The sequence below is a fragment of the Salvelinus namaycush genome, chromosome 11, assembly GCF_016432855.1.
Source record: "Salvelinus namaycush isolate Seneca chromosome 11, SaNama_1.0, whole genome shotgun sequence".
NCBI classification, from domain to species: Eukaryota; Metazoa; Chordata; class Actinopteri; order Salmoniformes; family Salmonidae; genus Salvelinus; species Salvelinus namaycush.
In genome coordinates, this window is record NC_052317.1 from 30,812,631 (window position 1) to 30,836,191 (window position 23,561).

At 43.6% G+C, this 23,561-nt stretch overlaps 1 protein-coding gene across 1 annotated transcript in view; it reads right to left on the reverse strand.

Annotated features, from left to right (window-relative positions):
- The window catches only part of mmp16b (matrix metallopeptidase 16b (membrane-inserted)), a 40,754-nt gene extending 17,817 nt beyond the window's left edge, over positions 1-22,937 (reverse strand). Inside the window, exons 1-5 of the mRNA XM_039003488.1 lie at positions 22,887-22,937; positions 14,726-14,874; positions 5,822-5,938; positions 3,579-3,745; positions 2,811-2,948 (exon numbers count right to left, since the gene is read on the reverse strand). Of these exons, the coding sequence (XP_038859416.1) occupies positions 2,811-2,948; positions 3,579-3,745; positions 5,822-5,938; positions 14,726-14,829 (526 nt within the window). The 5' untranslated portion in view covers positions 14,830-14,874; positions 22,887-22,937. The remainder of the gene's footprint in view (positions 1-2,810; positions 2,949-3,578; positions 3,746-5,821; positions 5,939-14,725; positions 14,875-22,886) is intronic.
- Positions 22,938-23,561: the final 624 nt, after the last annotated feature.

Genomic DNA, 23,561 nt, shown 5'->3' on the forward strand with positions numbered 1-23,561 from the left:
GAAACAAATTCTGTTAAACAGTAAATCAACTTTGTCCATCCTAAACTGAAATTGAGCAAAGAGTGTAGAATTTTAGCAACCAGGAAATTACAAAGCGATTTACACTAGTTAACTCAGCCACAAAGTCAGATCCGCTTTCCCATTTTGACAACAGATGCCACTATGGCGGGAAAAATCAGTAGGTGAATATCACAGCGTATCAAAACACTGGCTGCTAAGTAATACTGTGAAACACTATCATTCCACTATTAGCGTCAAATACATGTACAGTACCAGTCAAAAGTTTGGACACACCGACTCAAGGGTTTTTCTTTTTACTATTTTCTATCAAAACTATGAAATAACACATATGGAATCATGTAGTAACCAAAAACATTTTTAACTCCCGAGTGGTGCAGCAGTTTAAGGCACTGCATCTCATTGCTAGATGCGTCACTACAGACAACTTGGTTCGAATCCAGGCTGTATCACAACCGGCCATGATTGGGAGTCCCATAGGGCGGCGCACAATTGGCCCAGCGTCGTCCAGGTTTGGCCGGTGTAGGCCGTCATTGTAAATACGAATTTATTCATAACTGACTTGCCTAAAGGTAAACATGTATTTTTTATTTTTTAAACAAATCAAAATATATTTTATTTTTGAGATTCTTCAAAGTAGCCACCCTTTGCATTGATGACAGCTTTGCACACTCTTGGCATTCTTTCAACCAGCTTCATGAGGTAGTCACCTGGAATGCATTTCAATTAACACGTGTGTCTTGTTAAAAGTTAATTTGTGGAATTCCTTTCCTTCTTAATGAGTTTGAGCCAATCAGTTGTGTTGTGACAAGGTAGGGGTGGTATACAGAAGATAGCTCAGAGTCAGGACTATATTTGTGAAAAGTCCATATTATGGCAAGAACATCTCAAATAAGCAAAGAGAAATAACAGTCCATCATTACTTTAAGACATGAAGGTCAGTCAATTCGGAACATTTCAAGAAACTGAAAGTTTCTTCAAGTGCTTTAGCAAAAACCATCAAGCGCTACGATGAAACTGGCTCTCATGATGACCGCCATAGGAAAGGAAGACCCAGAGTTACCTCTGCTGCAGAGAATAAATTCATTAGAGTTACCAGCCTCAGAAATTGCAACCCAAATAAATGCTTCACAGAGTTCAAGTAACAGACACATCTCAACATCAACTGTTCAGAGGAGACTGCGTAAATCAGGACTTCTGTCACTCCCTGATCTGTTTCACCTGTCCTTGTGCTTGTCTCCACCCCCTCCAGGTGTCGCTTATTATCCCTGGTGTATTTATCCCTGTGTTTCCTGCCAGTTTGTCAAATCAACCAGCGTTTTTGTGTCTCAGCTCCTGCTTTTCAAAGTCTCTCTTTTCTCGTCCTCTTGGTTTTGACCCTTGCCTGTCCTGACTCTGAGCTCGCCTGCCTGACCACGAGCCTGCCTATCGTCTTGTACTGTTTGGACTTTGACCTGGTTACTGAACCCCTGCTGGCCCTGACCTCAAGCTTGCCTATCGTCTTGTACCGTTTAGACTCTGACCTGGTTTAGAAACTCTTGCTTGTATCCAACCTGCCTTTTGCCTACCCCTTTTGCTATAATAAATAACGGAGCTCAACCATCTGCCTCCTGTGTCTGCATTTGGGTCTCGCCTTGTGCCCTCATACCTTATACCTTCGTGGTCAAATTGCTGCAAAGATACCACTACTAAAGGACACCAATAATAAGAAGAGACTTGCTTGGGTCAAGAAACATGAGCAATGGACATTAGACTGGTGGAAATCTGTCTTATGGTCTGATGAGTCCAAATTTGAGATTTTTAGTTCCAACCGCCGTGTCTTCGTGAGACGCAGAGTAGGTTAACGGATGATCTCCACTTGTGTGGTTCCCACCCTGAAGCATGGAGGAGGTGTGATGGTGTGGGGGTGCTTTGCTGGTGACACTGTCTATGATTTATTTAGACTTCAAGGCACACTTAACCAGCTTGGCTACCACAGCATTCTGCAGCGATACGCCATCCCATCTGGTTTGCGCTTACTGGGACTATCATTTGATTTTCGACAGGAAAATGACCCAACACTTCCAGGCTGTGTAAGGGATATTTGACCAAGAAGGAGAGTGATGGAGTGCTGCAAACAGATGACCTGGCCTCCACAATCACCTGACCTCAACTCAATTGAGATGGTTTGGGATGAGTTGGACTGCAGAGTGATGGAAAAGCAGCCAACAAGTGCTCAGCATATGTGAGAACTCCTTCAATTGTTGGAAAAGCATTCCAGGTGAAGCTGGTTGTGAGAATGCCAAGAGTGTGCAAAGCTGTCATCAAGGTAAAAGGTGGCTACTTTGAATTATCTAAAATATATTTTTATTTGTTGAACACTTTTTTGGTTACTACATGATTCCATATGTGTTATTTCATAGTGTTGATGTCTTCACTATTATTCTACAATATAGAAAATAGTAAAAATAAAGAAAACCCTTGAATGAGTAGGTGTGTCCAAACTTTTGGCTGGTACTGTATATTATTGACATTTTCAGAAATTACAATGCAAAAAATGTGTCGCACCTTTTAAGAAGAAATTTCTTAACGTTTTGTGAATCTGGGCCCTTGTGCTGTGCAATTCAGCATGATCAAATGCAGACTGTATATATTTGTTTTCTTCTATGGCATTAGTCTTTGATATGATTCTCTCACAACCATATTCCTTTTTCCATCTGTTCCTCTCTCTCTCTCTCTCTCTCTCTCTCTCTCTCTCTCTCTCTCTCTCTCTCTCTCTCTCTCTCTCTAACCCCCACACCTCCATCTCTCACCGTCATGGTTGGGGTTCCCTAGGGTCCAGGGTTCATCTGAGTCAAAGTGGGTGTCCCCTCCAATCCCAGGGCCCGGGAAGTAGGCGTGGGCTAGGAACCCCCCCTCGCCGTCGAAGGGTGAGCTGTCACCGTGGAAACCTTAGGTGAGATCAATTTATTTTAACTTCAAAGTTTACATTAGGAAAACGGAATTAGGGCAACAGACATACACTGAGTACCCAAAACATTAGGAACACCTGCTCTTTCCATGACATAGACTGACCAGGTGAATCCAGGTGAAAGTTATGTTCCCATATTAATGTCACTTGCTAAATCCACTTCAATCAGTGTTGATGAAGGAAAGGAGACAGGTTAAATAAGGATTTTTAAGCCTTGAGACATTTGAGACATTGTGTATGTGTGCCATTCAGAGGGTGAATGGGCAAGACAAAATATTTTAGTGCATTTGAACGGGGTATGGTGGTAGGTTCCAGGCGCACCAGTTTGAGTGTGTCAAGAACCGCAACGCTGTTGGAATTTTCACACTCAACATTTTTCTGTATGTATCAAGAATGGGAAGCATTGTAGGAAGAATTGGAATCAACATGGGCCAACATCCCTGTGGAACACTTTCGACACCTTGTAAAGTCCACATCCCGATGAATTGAGGCTGTTCGGAGGGCAAAACGGGGTGCAACTCAATATTAGGAACGTGTTCCTAATGTTTTGTACACTCAGTGTTGTTTCAGATAGTTTCCTCTCTCCAGCACCATTCCATACAACTCTCACCTGAGGCGAAGATGATGGTAATGTCCACGTCCCGCCGGCCGCTCTCCAGGGCGCTGTAGGGGACAGCCTCGAAGCGGAGCGGCGTCACCCCTTGCCACACATCAAACGCACGCCGGATGGCATCGTGGGTCTCCCTGGCGCCCACTTTGGGAGTGACGTTCTTTATGCTGAGGGAGGAAGAGGAGGTGAGTCAATTAAGAACATATTTGTATTTACATCGACAGCATGTTTTTACAATAAAGACCTCGGCTCCGATTCACAAAACACTTCTTATGCAACAATTAAGAAACTTCTTAAGAATAAAAATAAGAAGTTCATGGGATAATTTGTAAGTGCAATTCCTCAACAATATCTTAAGATTTAATCATTTTCTTATGAACTTCTCAAATATCGTCTTACAAGTCCCCCCCATATTCTGAAATTGCATTTCCCCCACAGTTTTATCATTGGAATGTGATACAAAACAAGGAAACGGTGTGCTTTAGGACCATGCGGATGCCTCCGAGCGGTCGGGTAGACTATTTGGAGTGTTTATCCATCTAGATAAAAAATTATGTCCCCCCCACTTCTAAAACCAAAGTTGCGCCCCTGCTTCTTAAAATGTTTGTTGCTAGGCAACCAATTTAGCTAGCTATCAAGCTAGAAATGGCAATCATGTTAGCATATTTCCTACTAAGATTACTGTTCTAAAACATGTTCTTGGGTTTAAAATAATCAATACTGAAACTTTCAGAGTTTGTGAGTGAATTAAACATGTTCAATTGCTTTCATGAGCTTATTCTCTCACTGCCATGAATTTAAGAAAAGGATTTAGCCATCTTGGAATTAAAAAGATTTACAAGAATCTAATTTCTTCTTCACATTTTGCCTAAGAAGAAACATATGATATATGTAAGATTTTTTGGGATTGCAATTTCAGAAAATGTCCATAATATATCTTCAGTAATAGTGATACTTATCAAACAAATCCCTCCCCCCAACATTTTAAGAATCACATTTTTGAAACATAAGAAATAGAGCAAGAACATTTCCAATAACCTTTTTGAGGAATAGCAACTTTGCTTAACTTGATAACTCTAAACTTAAGGAAAAAATAGCAGTAAAGAAGTGTATTCTTAGGTTTTGTGAATCTGGGCTCTGATGTTATGGGACAAATAGAGACAAAATATAAAAGAGTGGAAAACAGATTGTGTGATCCATCCTGGGTGGGGGGGGGGTTATTGTAGGGTTGGATGGTACCACCAGTTAGACAAGAGCCATTGTGCACTGGTAAGACAATATAAGACATTGACAATAATTGGAAGAAAATATTTAACACCTTGCTACATTTCACATCATTAAAACGAAGCTTTAGCACAAAGCAGCCCCCCACAAAAACAACATTTTAAATATAGAAAAACAGACAGAAGCACATATCTGCCCAAATTCAAACCACCTCTCCCACTATTGCCTGGGGAGAATATTCTCTAAAATGGATGATGAGGCACTCTAAAAGTTTAACTTTTAAACTATTCCAACAAGCCCAGCAGCTTTCAGTGCACTTTTAACATAGCTGTTGTTATCAGTCGTTTGCAGACGGCGAGAGAGAGAGAAATCTTCTTCCCCTCGTTTTCTCTCCCCAACTCATTTTTACAGAGCGAGTGCAACCAGACAGCACAGCCAAGCAGACTGACATTCCATTAGAAGAGGTGCCTCATCAATTCACATGCAAGAAGGAAGGAAGGATTTGAATAAATTGACAGAGTTATCATCTCTGACGGCTGTAACCTGTCAATTTCCCACTGCGCTGAGGAGGACCCGTTATCCTGCTCTCTCAGACCCCATTAGTAATCACGCATGATAAGATGGGGAATTTGAATATTTTGGTTAAGATTATTGGATGATTTACATAGAGGATCTTAGAGAGAATTGGACGAGAGAAAAGTTGTCCTTGTCCTCGATCATCCTTGCTATTAAAATGAAGTAGTTTGTCTGCTGGTATTCTTAAAATGCAAACAAAAGTTAACTGCAAAGGAATGCAAAGAAGAGGTTGAAAAACATTCCATAACTTTTTATTCTGTTCTCTGACTTGACTTCTATTTACACTCAATGTGTGTGTGTGCCCGTATGTGCTGTATCCAAGGAAATGCAGAGGGCATATGAGACCAAGGAGAAAGAGAGTGGAAGAGAGAGTGAGAGCACAAATGAATAGCTACACTGACAAACACGGAACCCTATAATAATAGTTGACTAACGTCGCTCACCTGTAGGTGATGTGTGTTCGTTGCCACTTCTGCCCCGTCAGCGCGTACCTCCTCTTCCGCGACCTCGAGTTGCCTTTTAGTTTGTCTGGATTCCCACACCTCGGCCTTTTCATCCAACTAAGAAGGAGGGAGGAAGTGGAGGTTGAAGAGAAGGAAAAAGAAGGGATGGGGGACAACAAGAGTTGGTTAGATAAGTACAAGAATGAGGTGACACATATACCTACAGGATGTTTAACTGGTTATATTTGATGCCACAACAAGCACTACTCTGAACTAGAATACCCTACATATTGCCTTACATACTGCAGTTCAGTGGACAATGAGACAAGTGGTTCCCACTGTAAAATAGAGCTGCTTCCTACTACCCCTAATAACTACATAATGTACAGTATGTACCTTTTTCAAATGTATATTTCAGAAATCATCAACTAGATTCAGCCGTGGGCTGATTTTTTTTTTTTTTTTTTTTTTTTTCTGGAGACGATGGTCAGGGGGCCGGAACATACAGTAATGACAAATAGTTTGTAGACCGCAAACTGACCGCAAGAAGCCAAAACAGATATAATATTTGACAAAGATCACATATCAAATCAAATTGTATGAGTCACATGTGTCAAATACAACAGGTGTAGACCTTAGTGTACTGCTTACTTACGAGCCCCTAACCAGCAATGCAGTTTAAAAAAACATATCTATATATACTGTATACAGTGGGGCAAAAAAGTATTTAGTCAGCCACCAATTGTGCAAGTTCTCCCACTTAAAAAGATGAGAGAGGCCTGTAATTTTCATCATAGGTACACTTCAACTATGACAGACAAAATGAGGAAAAAAAATCCAGGAAATCACATTGTAGGATTTTTAATGAATTTATTTGCAAATTATGGTGGAAAATAAGTATTTGGTCACCTACAAACAAGCAAGATTTCTGGCTCTCACAGACCTGTAACTTCTTCTTTAAGAGGCTCCTCTGTCCTCCACTCATTACCTGTATTAATGGCACCTGTTTGAACTTGTTATCAGTATAAAAGACACCTGTCCACAACCTCAAACAGTCACACTCCAAACTCCACTATGGCCAAGACCAAAGAGCTGTCAAAGGACACCAGAAACAAAATTGTAGACCTGCACCAGGCTGGGAAGACTGAATCTGCAATAGGTAAGCAGCTTGGTTTGAAGAAATCAACTGTGGGAGCAATTATTAGGAAATGGAAGACATACAAGACCACTGATAATCTCCCTCGATCTGGGGCTCCACGCAAGATCTCACCCCGTGGGGTCAAAATGATCACAAGAACGGTGAGCAAAAATCCCAGAACCACACGGGGGGACCTAGTGAATGACCTGCAGAGAGCTGGGACCAAAGTAACAAAGCCTACCATCAGTAACACACTACGCCGCCAGGGACTCAAATCCTGCAGTGCCAGACGTGTCCCCCTGCTTAAGCCAGTACATGTCCAGGCCCGTCTGAAGTTTGCTAGAGAGCATTTGGATGATCCAGAAGAAGATTGGGAGAATGTCATATGGTCAGATGAAACCAAAATAGAACTTTTTGGTAAAAACTCAACTCGTCGTGTTTGGAGGACAAAGAATGCTGAGTTGCATCCAAAGAACACCATACCTACTGTGAAGCATGGGGGTGGAAACATCATGCTTTGGGGCTGTTTTTCTGCAAAGGGATCAGGACGACTGATCCGTGTAAAGGAAAGAATGAATGGGGCCATGTATCGTGAGATTTTGAGTGAAAACCTCCTTCCATCAGCAAGGGCATTGAAGATGAAACGTGGCTGGGTCTTTCAGCATGACAATGATCCCAAACACACCGCCCGGGCAACGAAGGAGTGGCTTCGTAAGAAGCATTTCAAGGTCCTGGAGTGGCCTAGCCAGTCTCCAGATCTCAACCCCATAGAAAATCTTTGGAGGGAGTTGAAAGTCCGTGTTGCCCAGCAACAGCCCCAAAACATCACTGCTCTAGAGGAGATCTGCATGGAGGAATGGGACAAAATACCAGCAACAGTGTGTGAAAACCTTGTGAAGACTTATAGAAAACGTTTGACCTCTGTCATTGCCAACAAAGGGTATATAACAAAGTATTGAGATAAACTTTTGTTATTGACCAAATACTTATTTTCCACCATAATTTGCAAATAAATTCATTAAAAATCCTACAATGTGATTTTCTGGATTTTTTTCCCTCATTTTGTCTGTCATAGTTGAAGTGTACCTATGATGAAAATTACAGGCCTCTCTCATCTTTTTAAGTGGGAGAACTTGCACAATTGGTGGCTGACTAAATACTTTTTTGCCCCACTGTATATATGAATAAAAGTAACAAGTAATTAAAGAGCAGCAGTAAAATAACAATAGGGAGACTATATACAAGGGGGTACCGGTACAGAGTCAATGTGCGGGGGCACCGGTTAGTCGAGATAATCTCTCTATTATGCCTGGGAATACTTTGGAACAGATTTACAAAATGTAAATGCCTTGGAGCTGGTTTTCTGGGGGTTTTATTGTCCAACAATAAAACAAACAAAAAAAGGTACGTATAAAATTTGGGCTCAAAACTTTGGGGGCAAATAAAATCACCTGTGGGCTGCCATTTGGGGAACTTGGTATATATATATTACATTTTTGAGTGCCAAACAAAAACATATGAAGTTTCATTCCAAAATGCGATATATGCATTTTCACACATATTTTGAGATAGAGTTGCAAGGTAATTTTATTTTAGAGAGACAAATAATCATGTTTTGTGGTAAACGCTATAAACCCACCCCAAACAACAGAACTTCAATATAAAAATGATCCTGATTGGGTTTTAGACAGTATCGATACATAAATAAATATAAAAAAAACTCAATTTGTATTTAAGGAATAATAAGGACATTGAAAGTCTGTTGCAATTCATTTGCCGGTGAAAGATGGATTGATTCTTATTGTCGGAGTGACACAGCCCGCTGTTTGTTTGCAGACAGTAGCCTATTGTTTCCCATTAGTGAATCTTGGCTCTCTCCTTTTGTTTAGAAAGTTTCTATGGGCCAACAGGAATAGATATCACAGGCTTCAAACTGTCAAAGGGATCCATAACAAAAAAGTCCACGACACTCAAGAGCTCAAAGCTCTTGAGAGTGACAGAGGTCTATGACAGCATCTGGCTGACTAAGCCACGGGTTAGCCTAAATGAATAAGATAAGGTTCTGATTATATTCCTAAGTGTGGCAAAAATATTTAGGGAAACCTAAACCTATGGGATTGGTGTGTCCCCCACGGGACGGTTGAGCTAACGTAGGCTAATGTGATTAGCATGAGATTGTAAATAACAAGAACATTTCCCAGGACATAGACATATCTGGTATAGGCAGAAAGCTTAAATTCTTGTTAATCTAACTGCACTGTCCAATTTACAGTAGCTATTACAGCGAAAGAATACCATGCTATTGTTTGAGGAGAATGCACAGTATTGAACTTGAAAATGTATTAATAAACCAATTAGGCACATTTGGGCAGTCTTGATATAACATTTTGAACAGAAATGCAATGGTTCATTGAATCAGTCTAAAACTTTACACATACAATGCTGCCATCTAGTGGTCAAAATCGAAATTGCACCTAACCTGGAATAGTACATTATGGCCTTTCTCTTTGCATTTCAAAGCTGATGGGGGGGACGCATGTTTTTTTCTTTGTATTATATTTTTACCAGATCTAATGTGTTATATTCTCCTACATTCATTTCACATTTCCACAAACTTCAAAGTGTTTCCTTTCAAATGGTATTCATAATATGCATATCATTGCTTCAGGTCCTGAGCTACAGGCAGTTAGACTTGGGTATGTCATTTTAGGCTAACATTTTGTTTTAAAGGGTTCAATCCTTAAGAGGGTAACTGAACAGACAAATATAATGGACATGATTCGCTAAATGACTGACTTTTGCGCCAGCGACAAAAATCTGGACAGTGGATAAAGATAGAAGCATTTTTAAATTGTTCTAATTCTAGATATTCAGTTACATAGCCTTTTTTTTTTTTTTACATTGCTGCCATATAATTTTGAAGTATCATGTAAATGCATCATAATGCTAATTCTGTTCAAGGGAGCTAACATAGCTGCCATAGAATGTTGTAGTGTCATGTCAATGTATCCTACTGAAGAAACCTCAATGTCCCATCTCTCTAAACACATGGCTCTGGTATGAAACAAGTGTGTCGGATATCTTATTTAGCAAAAAACTCATTCTAAAGCACACCTAAAGTAAATGTTCCAAAAGTATGAAAACAGACATAATTAACCCACATAGAAAGGGAACCATAAGCATTCAATTCAGATGAAAAAATGCAAATGTACATTTTTCATTTATCACGTTTTGAAAATAAACCCTTTCATATTATAGTACTCCACAAAAGTGAATGTATTACCATAAAAATGTGACATCTAATTGAACTAAATGGTTCTTTCCATTCTGAGAAAAAGTGGTGAGACTGAGTGTTGGCCAGGCTAGAGCTTCAATGACTGATCTATTTCCATTCAAACCCATGCAACACATGGAATACTGTGCTCACACATAACATGTAAAATATAGAGCCTCACCTTAGTGTGATATCACTTCATCAATTAAGCAAGAAGGGGAAGAATGAAAAGTGTTAAAATCTCACTTGGCACTGGGCTGCTGGTTAGAGGTCAAATCAAAACAAATGTTATTTGTCACATACACATGGTTAGCAGATGTTAATGTAAGTGTAGTGAAATGTTTGTGCTTCTAGTTTCGACAGTGGTGTTGGAGCTAATTCGTGTTAATAAGTGTAGTCTACAGATATTTATCATTGGTGATAATTACTTTTTTTGTGTTCCTATTTTCCAGTGGTGTAAAAAGTACCCAATTGTCATACTTGAGTAAAAGTAAAGATACCTTAATAGAAAATGACTCAAGTAAAAGTGGAAGTTACCCAATAAAATACTTCTTAAGAAAAAGTATTTGAGTTTTAAATATACTTAAGTAAATAAGTAAATGTAATTAGTAAATATAGTAAAAAAAGTTTACTTTTTTATTTAACCTTTATTTAACCAGAAAGTTTGATACTGTAAAAGTAAAAGTATAAATCATTTAAAATTCCTTATATTAAGCAAACCTGATGGCACAATTTTCATGTTTTTATTTTATTTACGGATAGCTAGGGGCACACTCCAACATTCAGACATAATTTACATACGAAGCATTTGTGTTTAGTGAGTCTGCCAGATCAGAGGCAGTAGATATGACCAGGGATATTCTCTTGATAAAAGTGTTTGAATTGCATTCAAAATATAATGAGTACTTTTAAGTGTCAGGGAAAATGTATGGAGTAAAAAGTATAATATTTTCTTTAGGAATGTACTGAAGTAAAAGTTGTCAAAAAGATATATTGATATATTCAGTCCCATTCTGTTTTTAAGTAATGAAAAATGGTTTATTGTGATTTAGATGACTCAATGGTCCTCAATGTGAGTGTACTATAGATGTGTTTATATGTGAATGTGTCCGTGTAACTCAGTAACCCAATGGCGCCGACAGAGATGCCTCTTCGCGTTCTTAGGAAATTATGCAGTATTATTATTTTTTTATTAATTATTTCTTACATTGTATCCCAGGAAATCTTAAGTCTTATTACATACAGCCGGGAAGAACTATTGGATATAAGAGCAACGTCAACTTACCAACATTACGACCAGGAATACGACTTTCCCGAAGTGGATCCTCTGTTCGGACCAACACCCAGGACAATGGATCTGATCCCAGTAGGCGGCCCAAAACAACGATGCCGCAGAAGGGGCAGACGGAGCGGCCTTCTGGTCAGGCTCCGTAGACGTGCACATCACTCACCGCTCCCGAGTATACTACTCACCAATGTCCAGTCTCTTGACAACAAGGTAGACGAAATTCGAGCAAAGGGTTGCCTTCCAGAGAGACATCAGAGATTGCAACATTCTCTGTTTCACGGAAACATGGCTCTTTCGGGATATGTTGTCAGAATCGGTTCAGCCACCGGGCTTCTCCATGCATCGCGCCGACAGAGATAAACACCTCTCTGGGAAGAGGAAGGGCGGGGGTGTATGCTTTATGATTAATGACTCATGGTATAATCATAACAACATACAGGAACTCAAGTCCCTCTGCTCACCCGACCGAATTCCTTACAATCAAATGCTGGCCATTTTACCTACCAAGAGAATTCTCGTTAGTTATAGTCACAGCTGTGTACATTCCCCCTCGAACGAACACCAAGACGGCCCTCAAGGAACTTCACTGGACACTATGTAAACTGGAAACCATATATCCGGAGGCTGCATTTATTGTAGCTTGGAATTTTAACAAAGCAAATTTGAGAACAAGGCTACCTAAATGCTATCAGCATATTGATTGCACGACTTGCAGGTCTAATACTCTTGATCACTGCTACTCTAACTTCCGCGATGCATACAAAGCCCTCCCCCGCCCTCCTTTCGGAAAATCCGACCACGATGCCATCTTGCTCGTTCAGTCTTATTGGCAGAACCTCAAAGAGGATGTACCAGTGACGAGAACCATTCAACGCTGGTCTGACCAATCGAAAGCCACACTTTAAGATTGTTTTGATCACGCAGACTGGAATATGTTCCGGTCAGCCTCAGAGAACAACATTGACCTATACGCTGACTCGATAAGTGCGTTTATTAAGAAGTGCATAGGAGATGTTGTACCCACTGTGACTATTAAAACCTTCCCTAACCAGAAACCGTGGATGGATGGCGGCATTCGCGCAAAACTGAAAGTGCGATCCACCGCATTTAACCATGGAAAGAGGTCTGGAAATATGGCTGAATTTAAACAGTGTAGTTATTCCCTCCACAAGTCAATCAATCAAGCGAAATGCCAGACAAGGGACAAGGTGGAGTCGCAATTCAACGGCTCAATATCGAGACGTATGTGGCAGGGTCTACAGGAAATCACAGACTACAAAAATAAAAACAGCCACGTCACGGACGTCGACGTCGCGCTTCCAGACGAACTAAAACACCTTATTTTCCCGCTTTGAGGCTAATACAGTGCCACCGTCGCGACTCACTAACAAAGACTGTGTCCCCCCTCTCCTTCTCCGTGGCTGACGTGAGTAAAACATTTAAACTTGTTAACCCTCGCAAGGCTGCTGGCCCGGATGGCATCCCTAGTCCTCAGGGCATGCGCAGACCAGCTGGCTGGTGTGTTTTACGGACAAATTCAATCGCTCCCTATCCCAGTCTGTTGTCCTCACATGCTTCAAGATGGCTACCATTGTTCCTGTACCCAAGAAGGCAAAGATAACTGAACTAAATGACTACCGCCTGGTAGCACTTACTTCTGTCATCATGAAGTGCTTTGAGAGGCTAGTCAAGGATCATATCACCGCCACCTTTGACCCACTTCAGTTTGCATACCGCCCCAACAGGTCCAAAGATGATGCAATCACCATCAAACTGCACACTGCCCTATCCCATCTGGACAAAAATAATACCTATGTAAGAATGCTGCTCATTGTCTACAGCTCAGTATTCAAACCCATAGTACCCTCCAAGCTCATCAAGCTGGAGGCCCTGGGTCTCAACCCAGCCCTGTGCAACTGGGTCCTGGACTTTCTGACGGGCCGCCCCCAGGTGGTGAAGGTAGGAAACAACATCTCCACTTCACTTACCCTCAATACTGGGGCCCCACAAGGGTGTGTGCTCAGTCCTCTCCTGTACTCCCTGTTCACCCACGACTGCGTGGCCATGCACACCTCCAACTCAATCATCAAGTTTGCAGACGACACAACAGTAGTGGGCCTGATCACCAACAACGACGAGACAGCCTATAGGGAGGAGGTGAGGGCACTCGGAGTGTGATGTCAGGAAAACAACCTCTCACTCAACGTCAACAAAACAAAGGAGATGATCGTGGACTTCAGGAAACAGCATAGGGAGCACCCCCGATCCACATCGAAGGGACAGCAGTGGAGAAGGTGGAAAGTTTTAAGTTCCTGGGCGTACACATCACAGACAAACTGAAATGGTCCACTCACACAGACAGTGTGGTGAAGAAGGCGCAACAGCGCCTCTTCAACCTCAGGAGGCTGAAGAAATTTGGCTTGTCACCCAAAACCCTGACAAACATTTACAGATGCACAATCGAGAGCATTCTGTTGAGCTGTATCACAGCCTGGTACGGCAACTGCAGCGCCCTCAACCGCAAGGCTCTCCAGAGGGTGGTGCGGTCTGCACAACGTATCTCTGGGAGCAAACTTACTGCCCTCCATGACACCTACAGCACTGATGTCACAGGAAGACCAAAAAGATAATCAAGGACAACAACCACCCAAGCCACTGCCTGTTCACACCGCTATCATCCAGAAGGCGAGATCAGTACAGGTGCATCAAAGCTGGGACCGAGATAGAAGCTGTTTTTCAATCTCAAGGCCATCAGACTGCTAAACAGCAATTACTAACTCAGAGAGGCTGCTGCCTACATTGAGACCCAATCCCTGGGCACTTTAATAAATGGATCATTAGTCTTTTTAAACAATGCCACTTTAAATAATGCCACTTTAATAATGTTTACATATCTTACATTACTCATATCACATGTATATACTGTGTTTTATACCATCTACTGCACCTTGCCTATGCCGCTCGGCCATCGCTCATCCATATACTTATATGTACATATTCACATTCACCCCTTTAGATTTGTGTGTATTAGGTAGTTGTTGGGGAATTGTTAGATTACTTGTTAGATATTACTGCACTGTCGGAACTTGAAGCAAAAGTATTTCACTACACTCGCATTAACATCTGTTAACCATGTGTATGTGACCAATAAAATTTGATTTGGTGTGTGTGTGTCCGTGTGTTTGTGTATGTGTGTCTACTCACTCTGTGGTCCTCTCATCCAGTGTCCCTGTAACATTGAGGCCGTAGATGCGCTGCATGGCTGCGATGGCTTGTTGCATGGTCTGGGCTGAGCGCAGGACAGCCATTCTGGGGTCTGTGTGGGGAAGGTAGCCATACTTCTGTAGCCATCCCTACAGGAGAAAGGGAGGGAGGAGAGAGGGAGAGATTCATGCATTACTGTCCTTATTCATATCTGAAAGAAAGCTGACAATGCTGCTATTATATCGTTATTACATGAGTTATAACAAAGCTACATTTTGGTAATCGTAACCGAGAGAAATGATAGGGAGAAAGGTCTGTCCTTGTTCATAAAGTCTCTAGTATGAGTCAAACTGATCTCTGCATCAAATACATTTTTATTTGTCACATGCGCCGAATACAACAGGTGTAGACTTTACTGTGAAATGCTTACTTACGAGCCCTTTCCCAACAATGCAGAGTTAACAAGTTTTTTTAAAACATAGTAAAAATGAAATAGTAACACAAAATATTTAATAACGGAAGAGCGGTACCGAGTCAATGTGCAGGGGTACAAAACAGTGGAGGTAATTGAGGTTGTATGTACATGTAGCAGCGTCTGTGAAACTATGTCTGTGTGTGTGGCGTTAATATGCATGTGTGTGTTTTGTGTGTGTGAGCGTATGTAGTTTGTGTGTGTGCGGGTGTCAGTGTGGTATGTGTGTGGGGGTAGAGTCTAGTGAGTGTGCATAGAGCCAGTGCAAGAGAGAAGTGTTTTTAAAGCGGGTCAATGCAAATAGTCCGGCTGTCTATTTGATTAACTGTTCAACAGTCTTATGGCTTGGGAGTAGAAGCTGTTCAGTAGCCTATCATACAGGGAATCTCTGCATCATACAGTTCAGGTTCATAATTGATGGAGAACTCTTTGGATAGAAGTACCTCTGTTCCAACCTGAACATTGTTAGCCACATCCAACAGTATCCAGAGTTACAGTAACACTTGTTTTCTATAACCACCACCGCTCAAAGCTGCCACCCACACACAGTGACACTGACAGAGAAAGGGCCTAGTTCAGGTTCATATTTTCTGCATATTAAGATGGACAAAAGTCCAGTATTCAAGGCTGAACATTGTAACCCATATGGCTATGCCCATGTAACAGTATAAGGGACGGTTTAAAGTTATACTGTTACACCCAGTTACCCACATCCTTTCCAGTAACATTCACTCAGTGTTTCTGCCTATAACCAACACAGCTCAAAGCTGCCGCCCACACAGAGTGACACTGCCACTCCTTCATTCAGTAGAGATTGAGTGTCGACCAGGGGTCATTGTTAGATCCTATCCCCGTTGATGGGATCCGAGAGCCACAAGGCAGCTAGGCAGGCGGCCACGCTCCACCACAGCTGTCCGCACGCCAACCAGCTGCTGTTGCCTCGCCATCACCATCATTACCCATCCTATGAGATGCTCCCGCTAATCCTCCATATATCTCTCTCTCCCTCAATCCCTGTATCTCTATCTCTCCCGCTCCGCTCCTCATTGAGCCAAACACATTGTTGTTGTTTGTCCATCTTTCCACCATCCCTTAATCATATGTAGCCAATGGTTGGTTGGTTGGTTGGTTGGTTGGTTAGTTGGTTGTTTGCTTTGTCTGTGTATAGCTAAGGCCCAGGTTCTGGTTCCCAGGACTGAATAAGGAATTTGATTGTGCCATTTGACTTGGGATGGGATGAGAGAGAATAGCCTATGGTAGGCTAGGCCTATGCAGAGAATATGACAGCAGCAATTAATATGGTACAAGATATTCAACCCTATCCCATTACGCAACTTGGATCACATCTTAATCTGCACAACCATAAACCCACCAAATTTCCCTTGACAAAGAATAATAGTTTATAGCATAGTAGTCCCTTGCAAAAGTATTCAGACCCCTTGGATTTCTTCACATTTTATTGTGTTACATAGTGGGATTCATTTTTTTCTCAACAATCTACACAAAATAACATTACAAAAATGTAATAACTAAAATATAGTCGTTGCATAAGTTTTGAGTCAATACATGTTAGAAACACCTTTGGCATCAATTACAGCTTAGAGTCAGTCTTCTTGGGTAAGTCCAGTGGTGTAGCAGAGGGTATACGCAGGTATAAGCCATATACCCACTTTCTTTTGTGGGCATTGCGTATACTCACTTATTAAGCCCCACGATGCGTATCAAAGTAGTATAGTGGAGATATAAGACATATCAATTAATAAGGCTGATGGAACAGATCAGAATGTTTAGCTTAAAAATGTTGATAAACTATTATTTCTTCACATTTTAAGTGCAGCAATGTGCACATGGCAGTAGGCCTACGCGCAAATGTTCCAAAATACAATTTGAAAAAACATTCTAAAATGCGCAACACACATGCTAGAGGTTTCATGGACAGAGATTGAAATATCCATTAGAAATTTAGAAAGACAGGAGATCTAAAGATGCTACAACGATCATGGGTTGCTAATATGACTAGGATAATGCCTTTTGCTGCTAGACAATGAAAAGTTAATTTGAGTCTTTACTAAATAATTGCTTCCACCTTTCTATGGTGGAATTTTGTCTATAGGTGACTTTAAAGCAAGGTAAGACATGAAGTAAAAGGAAAAATATAGCGATGCTAATGATAGGCCTAACCGTCTTCTGGTAGATGGAAAGTCTTTCCCAAAAACCTTCTCAATTAAATGTTAACTAGCTACAAAGTAGCCTATGCCTACCTGGCAGAAAGATATTGTGATTATTTGCATCAATCCAGTGGCCATTTGTTTTGCAAACTCCATCTCATGTGCGTTATAGAAAGAACCAAACAACAGTGCTAGGTGCCTGAAAGGGAGACCACTCTTTAAGTCTTATTTTTCCCAGACCTAAAAAGTGGTCTCCTGATGTGGTTTAAGCATTGTTGTGGACTTAGAAATACAACAAAATTGGATGTTCTATGTAAAAAAAACGTGCTTTGAGTGTAAAAACCTGGGAAAAATTAAAAATCTGAAACCTGTGAATTTCTGAATCAGTTGACATCCTAATTTATCTATTTCAATAGTAGGCTGGCACGCCCTGATCTGTTTCACCTGTCTTTGTGATTGTCTCCACCCCCCTCCAGGTGTCGCCCATCTTCACCATTATCCCCTGTGTTGTTATACCTTGAACCCGCCCGCCTGACCACTCTGCCTGCCCCTGACCCCGCCTGCCGTCCTGTACCTTCGCCTCTGTTGCTGTAATAAATATTAATACTTCGACACGGTCTTCATCTGGGTCTTACCTGATCCTGAAAGCAAGAACTGGCCATGACTGACCCAGCAGACCCGTGCCAGCTGCGCGACGCCATCTCCTCCCAAGGAGCCACTATCGGGAGGTACGAGGAACTGCTTCGTGGCCTTATGGAGGGGGTCCAAACTTTGGTTGATAGCCATGACCGGGCATTGGACGGTTTGCTGGAGCAATTCCTCGGGTTGTCTGGGAGGCAGCCTAGCACGGTGGTAACCCCACAGCTCCTCAGTAACCCCACTGCTAACAGTGCCGTCTCATCGGCCACTCCACCTTCTCGGTGGAGAGTCGAGCACCTGTCGGGCATTTCTAGCTCAGTGTGCCCTCATTTTCGAGCTTCAGCCCTCCTCCTTCCCCTCGGATCGCTCCAAGATAGCCTATCTCATCACGCTGATGTCCGGGAGGGCTCTCACCTGGGCTACTGCTGTATGGGAACAGCAGCCGGCCATATGTGTTAGTCTGGAGGGATTCAGACTAACCGTTCTCCGGGAGAGAAGCTACCCGGAGGCTAATCCAGCTTCGGCAGGGCTTCTGCAGTGTAGCTTACAATACGGTGGAATTCCGCAAGTTGGCAGCGGAGAGTGTTTGGAACCAGGAAGCACTGTTTGATATGTTCCTGCACGCGTCTCGGAGGAGGTCAAAGACGAGCTTGCTGCCCGGGAGTTACCTACGGATCTCAATTCCCTTATCGCTTTGACCATCCGAATCGATGGGCGACTACGGGAACGATGGAGGGATAGGAGATTAGATTTTACTCGCACGCCCAAGGATCCCACCTTGCCTCCGAGTCAACTTGGAAGCTCCCGACGGTCTCGTTGCCAAGAGGACCAAGGATTCCCGACTTGCCCCGAGGGCTGCCCGAAGACGGCCGACTCACTGCTTCCTGAGCCTATGCCACTAGGCAGAGCTGGGCTGTCGCCAGGGGAACGGAAATACAGGATCAACACGAAGAGTTGTCTGTATTGCGGGACTCTTGGTCATTTTGTGTCCTCTTGTCCTCTAAAGAAGCCAGGCTCACCGGTAGGAGCAAGGACTCTGGTGGGCCATATGGAGAACATTCCTGCTTCCCCTGCTCACACCCATTTTCATGCCATTCTACTGTGGGGAGACCAATCCAAATCTCTCCGGATTCTCTGGGGGCCGACGAGAGTTTTTTGGACGCTACCCTGCCATTCCCATGGACGTTAGAGAGCTGGACGGGCGCTCTATAGGCCGAGTCACCCACAACACCACTCCCATCCACCTACGTGTGTCAGGGAACCACAGCGAGGCTATCCAGTTTCCTGCTCATCAAGTCCCTTCTGATTCCCGTGGTATTGGGATTCTCCTGGCTCCAACCACACAATCACCTCATTAACTGGTCTACTGGTGCCATCGTGGACTGGAGCCCGTTCTGCCACACTTATTGCCTGAAGTCAGCACAACCTGCCCCGGGACGTCTTCCTGGGGGCTCTGAACGTGCCCCGGACCTCTCCGCCAGTCCCGCGGAGTACCAGGACCTCTAGGAGGTGTTCAGCAAGGCCCGGGCGACGTCGCATCCACCGCATCAACCCTATGACTGCGGGATTGACCTTCTTCCTAGCACCACGCTTCCCCCGAGGACGTCTGTACTCTATCGGGACCGGAGACCAAGGTTATGGATACCTACATTGGACACTCCCTAGCTGCTGGATTTATCCATTCCTCTTCCTCTCCCTCTGGCGCAGGCTTCTTCTTCATGGAGAAAAAGGACAAGACCTTGCACCCGTGCATTGACTACCGAGGACTCAACGACATTACGGTTAAGAACCGTTACCCGCTACCACTCATCTCCTCGGCCTTCGAGCCGCTCCAGGGGGCCACTGTGTTTTCCAAGCTGGATCTACGGAACGCCTACCATCTGGTGCGGATATGAGAGGGGGACGAGTGGAAGACCGCCTTCAACACGGCCAGTGGCCACTACGAGTATCTGGTCATGCCCTTTGGCCTCACCATGCCCCTGCTGTGTTCCAGGCTCTGGTGAATGATGTTCTCCGCGACATGTTGAGCCAGTTCATCTTCGTCTACATTGATGACATCCTCATCTTCTCCTGCTCTCCTCAAGAACACTTGCTCCACGTCCGGCAGGTCCTTCAACGCCTTCTGGAGAATCAGCTGTTTGTGAAGGCAGAGAAGTGCGAGTTCCATCGCTCCACCACCCCCTTTCTGGGTTACATCATCTCTGCTGGGAGTGTCCAGATGCCGGGAAGGTGAGAGCAGTGATGAAATGGCCTCAGTCTACGACCAGGGTGCAGCTGCAACGTTTTCTGGGATTAACCAATTTCTATCGCCGCTTTATCCGGGGTTACAGCACCCTGGCTTCCCCACTGTCAGCACTCACCTTGCCCAAGGTTCCATTCACGTGGTCCCCAGCTGCTGACCGGGCATTCCGGGACCTCAAACATTGCTTCACCACAGCTCCCATCCTGGTTCATCTGGACCCATCTCGTCAGTTCGTGGTGTAGGCCATGCTTCGGATGTCGAAGTGGGGGCTGTCCTGTCCCAGGGTTCTGCCCTTGACCTCAAACTACATCCCTGCGCCTTCTTCTCCGATCGCCTCAACGCCACGGAAATGAACTACGATGTGGGGAATCGGGAGCTTCTCGCGGTGAAGACGGCATTGGAGGAATGGAGGCACTGGCTGGAGGGGGTGGAACATCCGTTCATCATGTGGACTGACCACAAGAACCTGGAGTATCTCCGCACCGCCAAGTGCCTCAACTCCAGGCAAGCCAGATGGGCCCTGTTGTTCACACGGTTCAACTTCTCCCTCTTGTACCGGCCGGGATCCAAGAATGTCAAGCCGGATGCACTGTCCCGCCACTATAGCCCCACGACTACTACCCCGGAACCCGAGACCACCCGGTCAGCCCTCCTCAAGACCACCTCCAGGTATCGACGACAAGCGGATTGCCATCGGACCCCGGCTCCCCGGTATCGTCTCGGGCAGAAGGTATGGCTCTCCACCCGGGATCTGCCCCTCCGGGTGGAGTCTCACAAACTGTCCCCCCGGTTTATCGGCCTTTCCCAATCTCCAAGGTCATTAGCCCCTCTGATGTTCGTCTTCTGTTGCCCTGTACCCTTCATATACACCCCACCTTTCATGTGTCCCGTATCAAGCCTGTGACTCACAGTCCCTTGTCTTCTATTTCCAGGCCCACCCCTCCTCCCCGTGTCACCGATGGCCGTCCGGCGTACACGGTGAGACACCTCCTGAGGGTTTGATCATGGGGCAGGGGTTTCCAGTACCTGGTTGACAGGGAGGGTTATGGCCCGGAGGAGAGGTGCTGGGTCCCCGCTAAAGGCATCCTGGACCCAGCCCTCATTGCCGAATTTCACCGCCGGCACCCCGGTCAACCAGGTAGTGCACCAGGTGGAACCCCTAGAGGAACCCCTGTCTTTTCCCAGCCTCTCTTTTTCTCGCCCTCCTGGTTTTTGACCCTTGCCTGTCTTGACCTTGAACCCACCCGCCTGACCACTCTGCCTGCCCCTGAGCCTGCCTGCCGTCCTGTACCTTTATTATTAGCCTACTTTTACAGTACAGCTTGGGTTGGCCTGACTGTGAAAGACCAATATGGGATTTATCATTTTAGGAGCATAGCCTATGTCACTGTTTGTCATAGAATTTTTCAAACAGGGCGCCTTTCCCTCGCCACAGGGACCGTTTGGGAAATGTTTGTCAAAATTAGAGTATGCCCACTTCCACAATTAGAGTATACCTACTTCTCAGGCACCACTAAACCACTGGTAAGTCTATAAGAGTTTTGCACACATGGATTGTACCATATTTGCCCATTTATTCTTTAAAAAAAATATTCAAACATTTTCAAGAGGTTGGGGATCATGGCTAGACAGCAATTTTCAAGTCTTGCCATAGATTTTCAAGCAGATTTAAGTCCAAACTCTAACTTGGCCACTCAGGAACATTCACTGTCTTCTTGGTAAGTAACTTCAGTGTAGATTTGGTCTTGTGTTGTAGGCTATTGTCCTGCGGAAAGGTGAATTCCTTTCCCAGTCTCTGGTGTAAAGCAGACTGATGTCAGTTTTCCTCTTGGATTTTCCCTGTGTTTAGCTCCATCCCATTACTTTTTATCCTTAAACTCACCAGTATTTGCAGATATTAACCATACCCGTACCATGATGCAGCCACCACCTTGCTAAGAAAATTTCAAGCTGTGCTTGAAATGTAATACTTGAATGAATTACTTTACAGTTGTTGTATGTATGGGGGACAGAGGAAGGGTTAGTCCACGTAACTTATGTGATTTGTTAAGCCACATTTTACTCTTGAAATAATGTAGGCTTACCTAAACAAAGGGGCTGAATATATAACGACTGTATTTTGGTTCAGAATGTTTTATTTATGGTAAAAAAAAAAAAAATCTCCCACTTTGACACTACAGAGTATTTTGTGTAGAATGTTGACAAAATATGACAAATGAATGCATTTTTATCCCAGTATAAAATGTGAAGAAATCCAAGGGGTCTGAACACGCAAGGCACTGTATGATGATAACAAATATTGCAGTGAGATCGAATGAGAGGATGGGCGCTGGACCATCTCGTTCATGGTCGCCCATCCTCCCTCTCACCCGCTGTACAAAGCAATGGGAAAAGCATAGGATGTTGTTCTTCTGACTTGTAAAAAAATATAGAACGGATAATAATTTCGACGTTCCATGCATCTTGAAACATGCATCAAATACAATGTTGCTATGTCATCTGGTCATGTTATGTGATAATGTAGCCAGATAAATAACAGCAACCCTCGTCCACACGCAATGTTCTGCCACTCGAGCACAGGAGAGTGCATTGTCATTTATTATGAACCACCGCGAAGCAATAGCAGGCCATGTATCTTACCTCAACGCTGAACTGGCGAAGCTCTTCTCCGGACGCGGCGCATAAAATCCACAGCAAGAAATGCAAGCAGAACGCTGTTGCGTAAAGGCAATCCAATGGTTTTCTTTTAGAGGAGGATACTAAGGTCATAATGACCCGTTTTTCCCAAATGGGTTATTAGGAAAAACCGCACGTCGTCTGATTTTATTCGTGCGTCAAATGAAGAAAACCATCGGGCGAGCTGTCAAAGCCAAATTCCGAGACGTGCATAAAAGGACGGCCGCGGTGGTTTTGTCAACCGGATAAAGTAAACCCAGATGACATGTATTATCTTCTCATGTTAAGCTGTGATAGAATTCGGCATGTTAGCTCCACCGCCCCAGTCACTATTATTTACATAGCTGATTTAGTTTATCCAGCGGCATCAATGGCCATGTACAGTAAGCATACCCCCCGAGTCTACGCCTGCGCTATGATGTCTCCAGCAGCGCAACACTCCCCTTGACGGCGTAAAGACCAACGTCATTTAATGTACCCTGGTACAAAATTCTTTATGTACTGTGAGAATAGAAATAGCCCGAGACAGATGGAGCAATCATCCTTCAATATGCACCGATATCATTCAAGTATACACTATTAAACGGTTATAACAATGTCATGTAATAACGGGCATATTAACAGTATTAATCATATGGC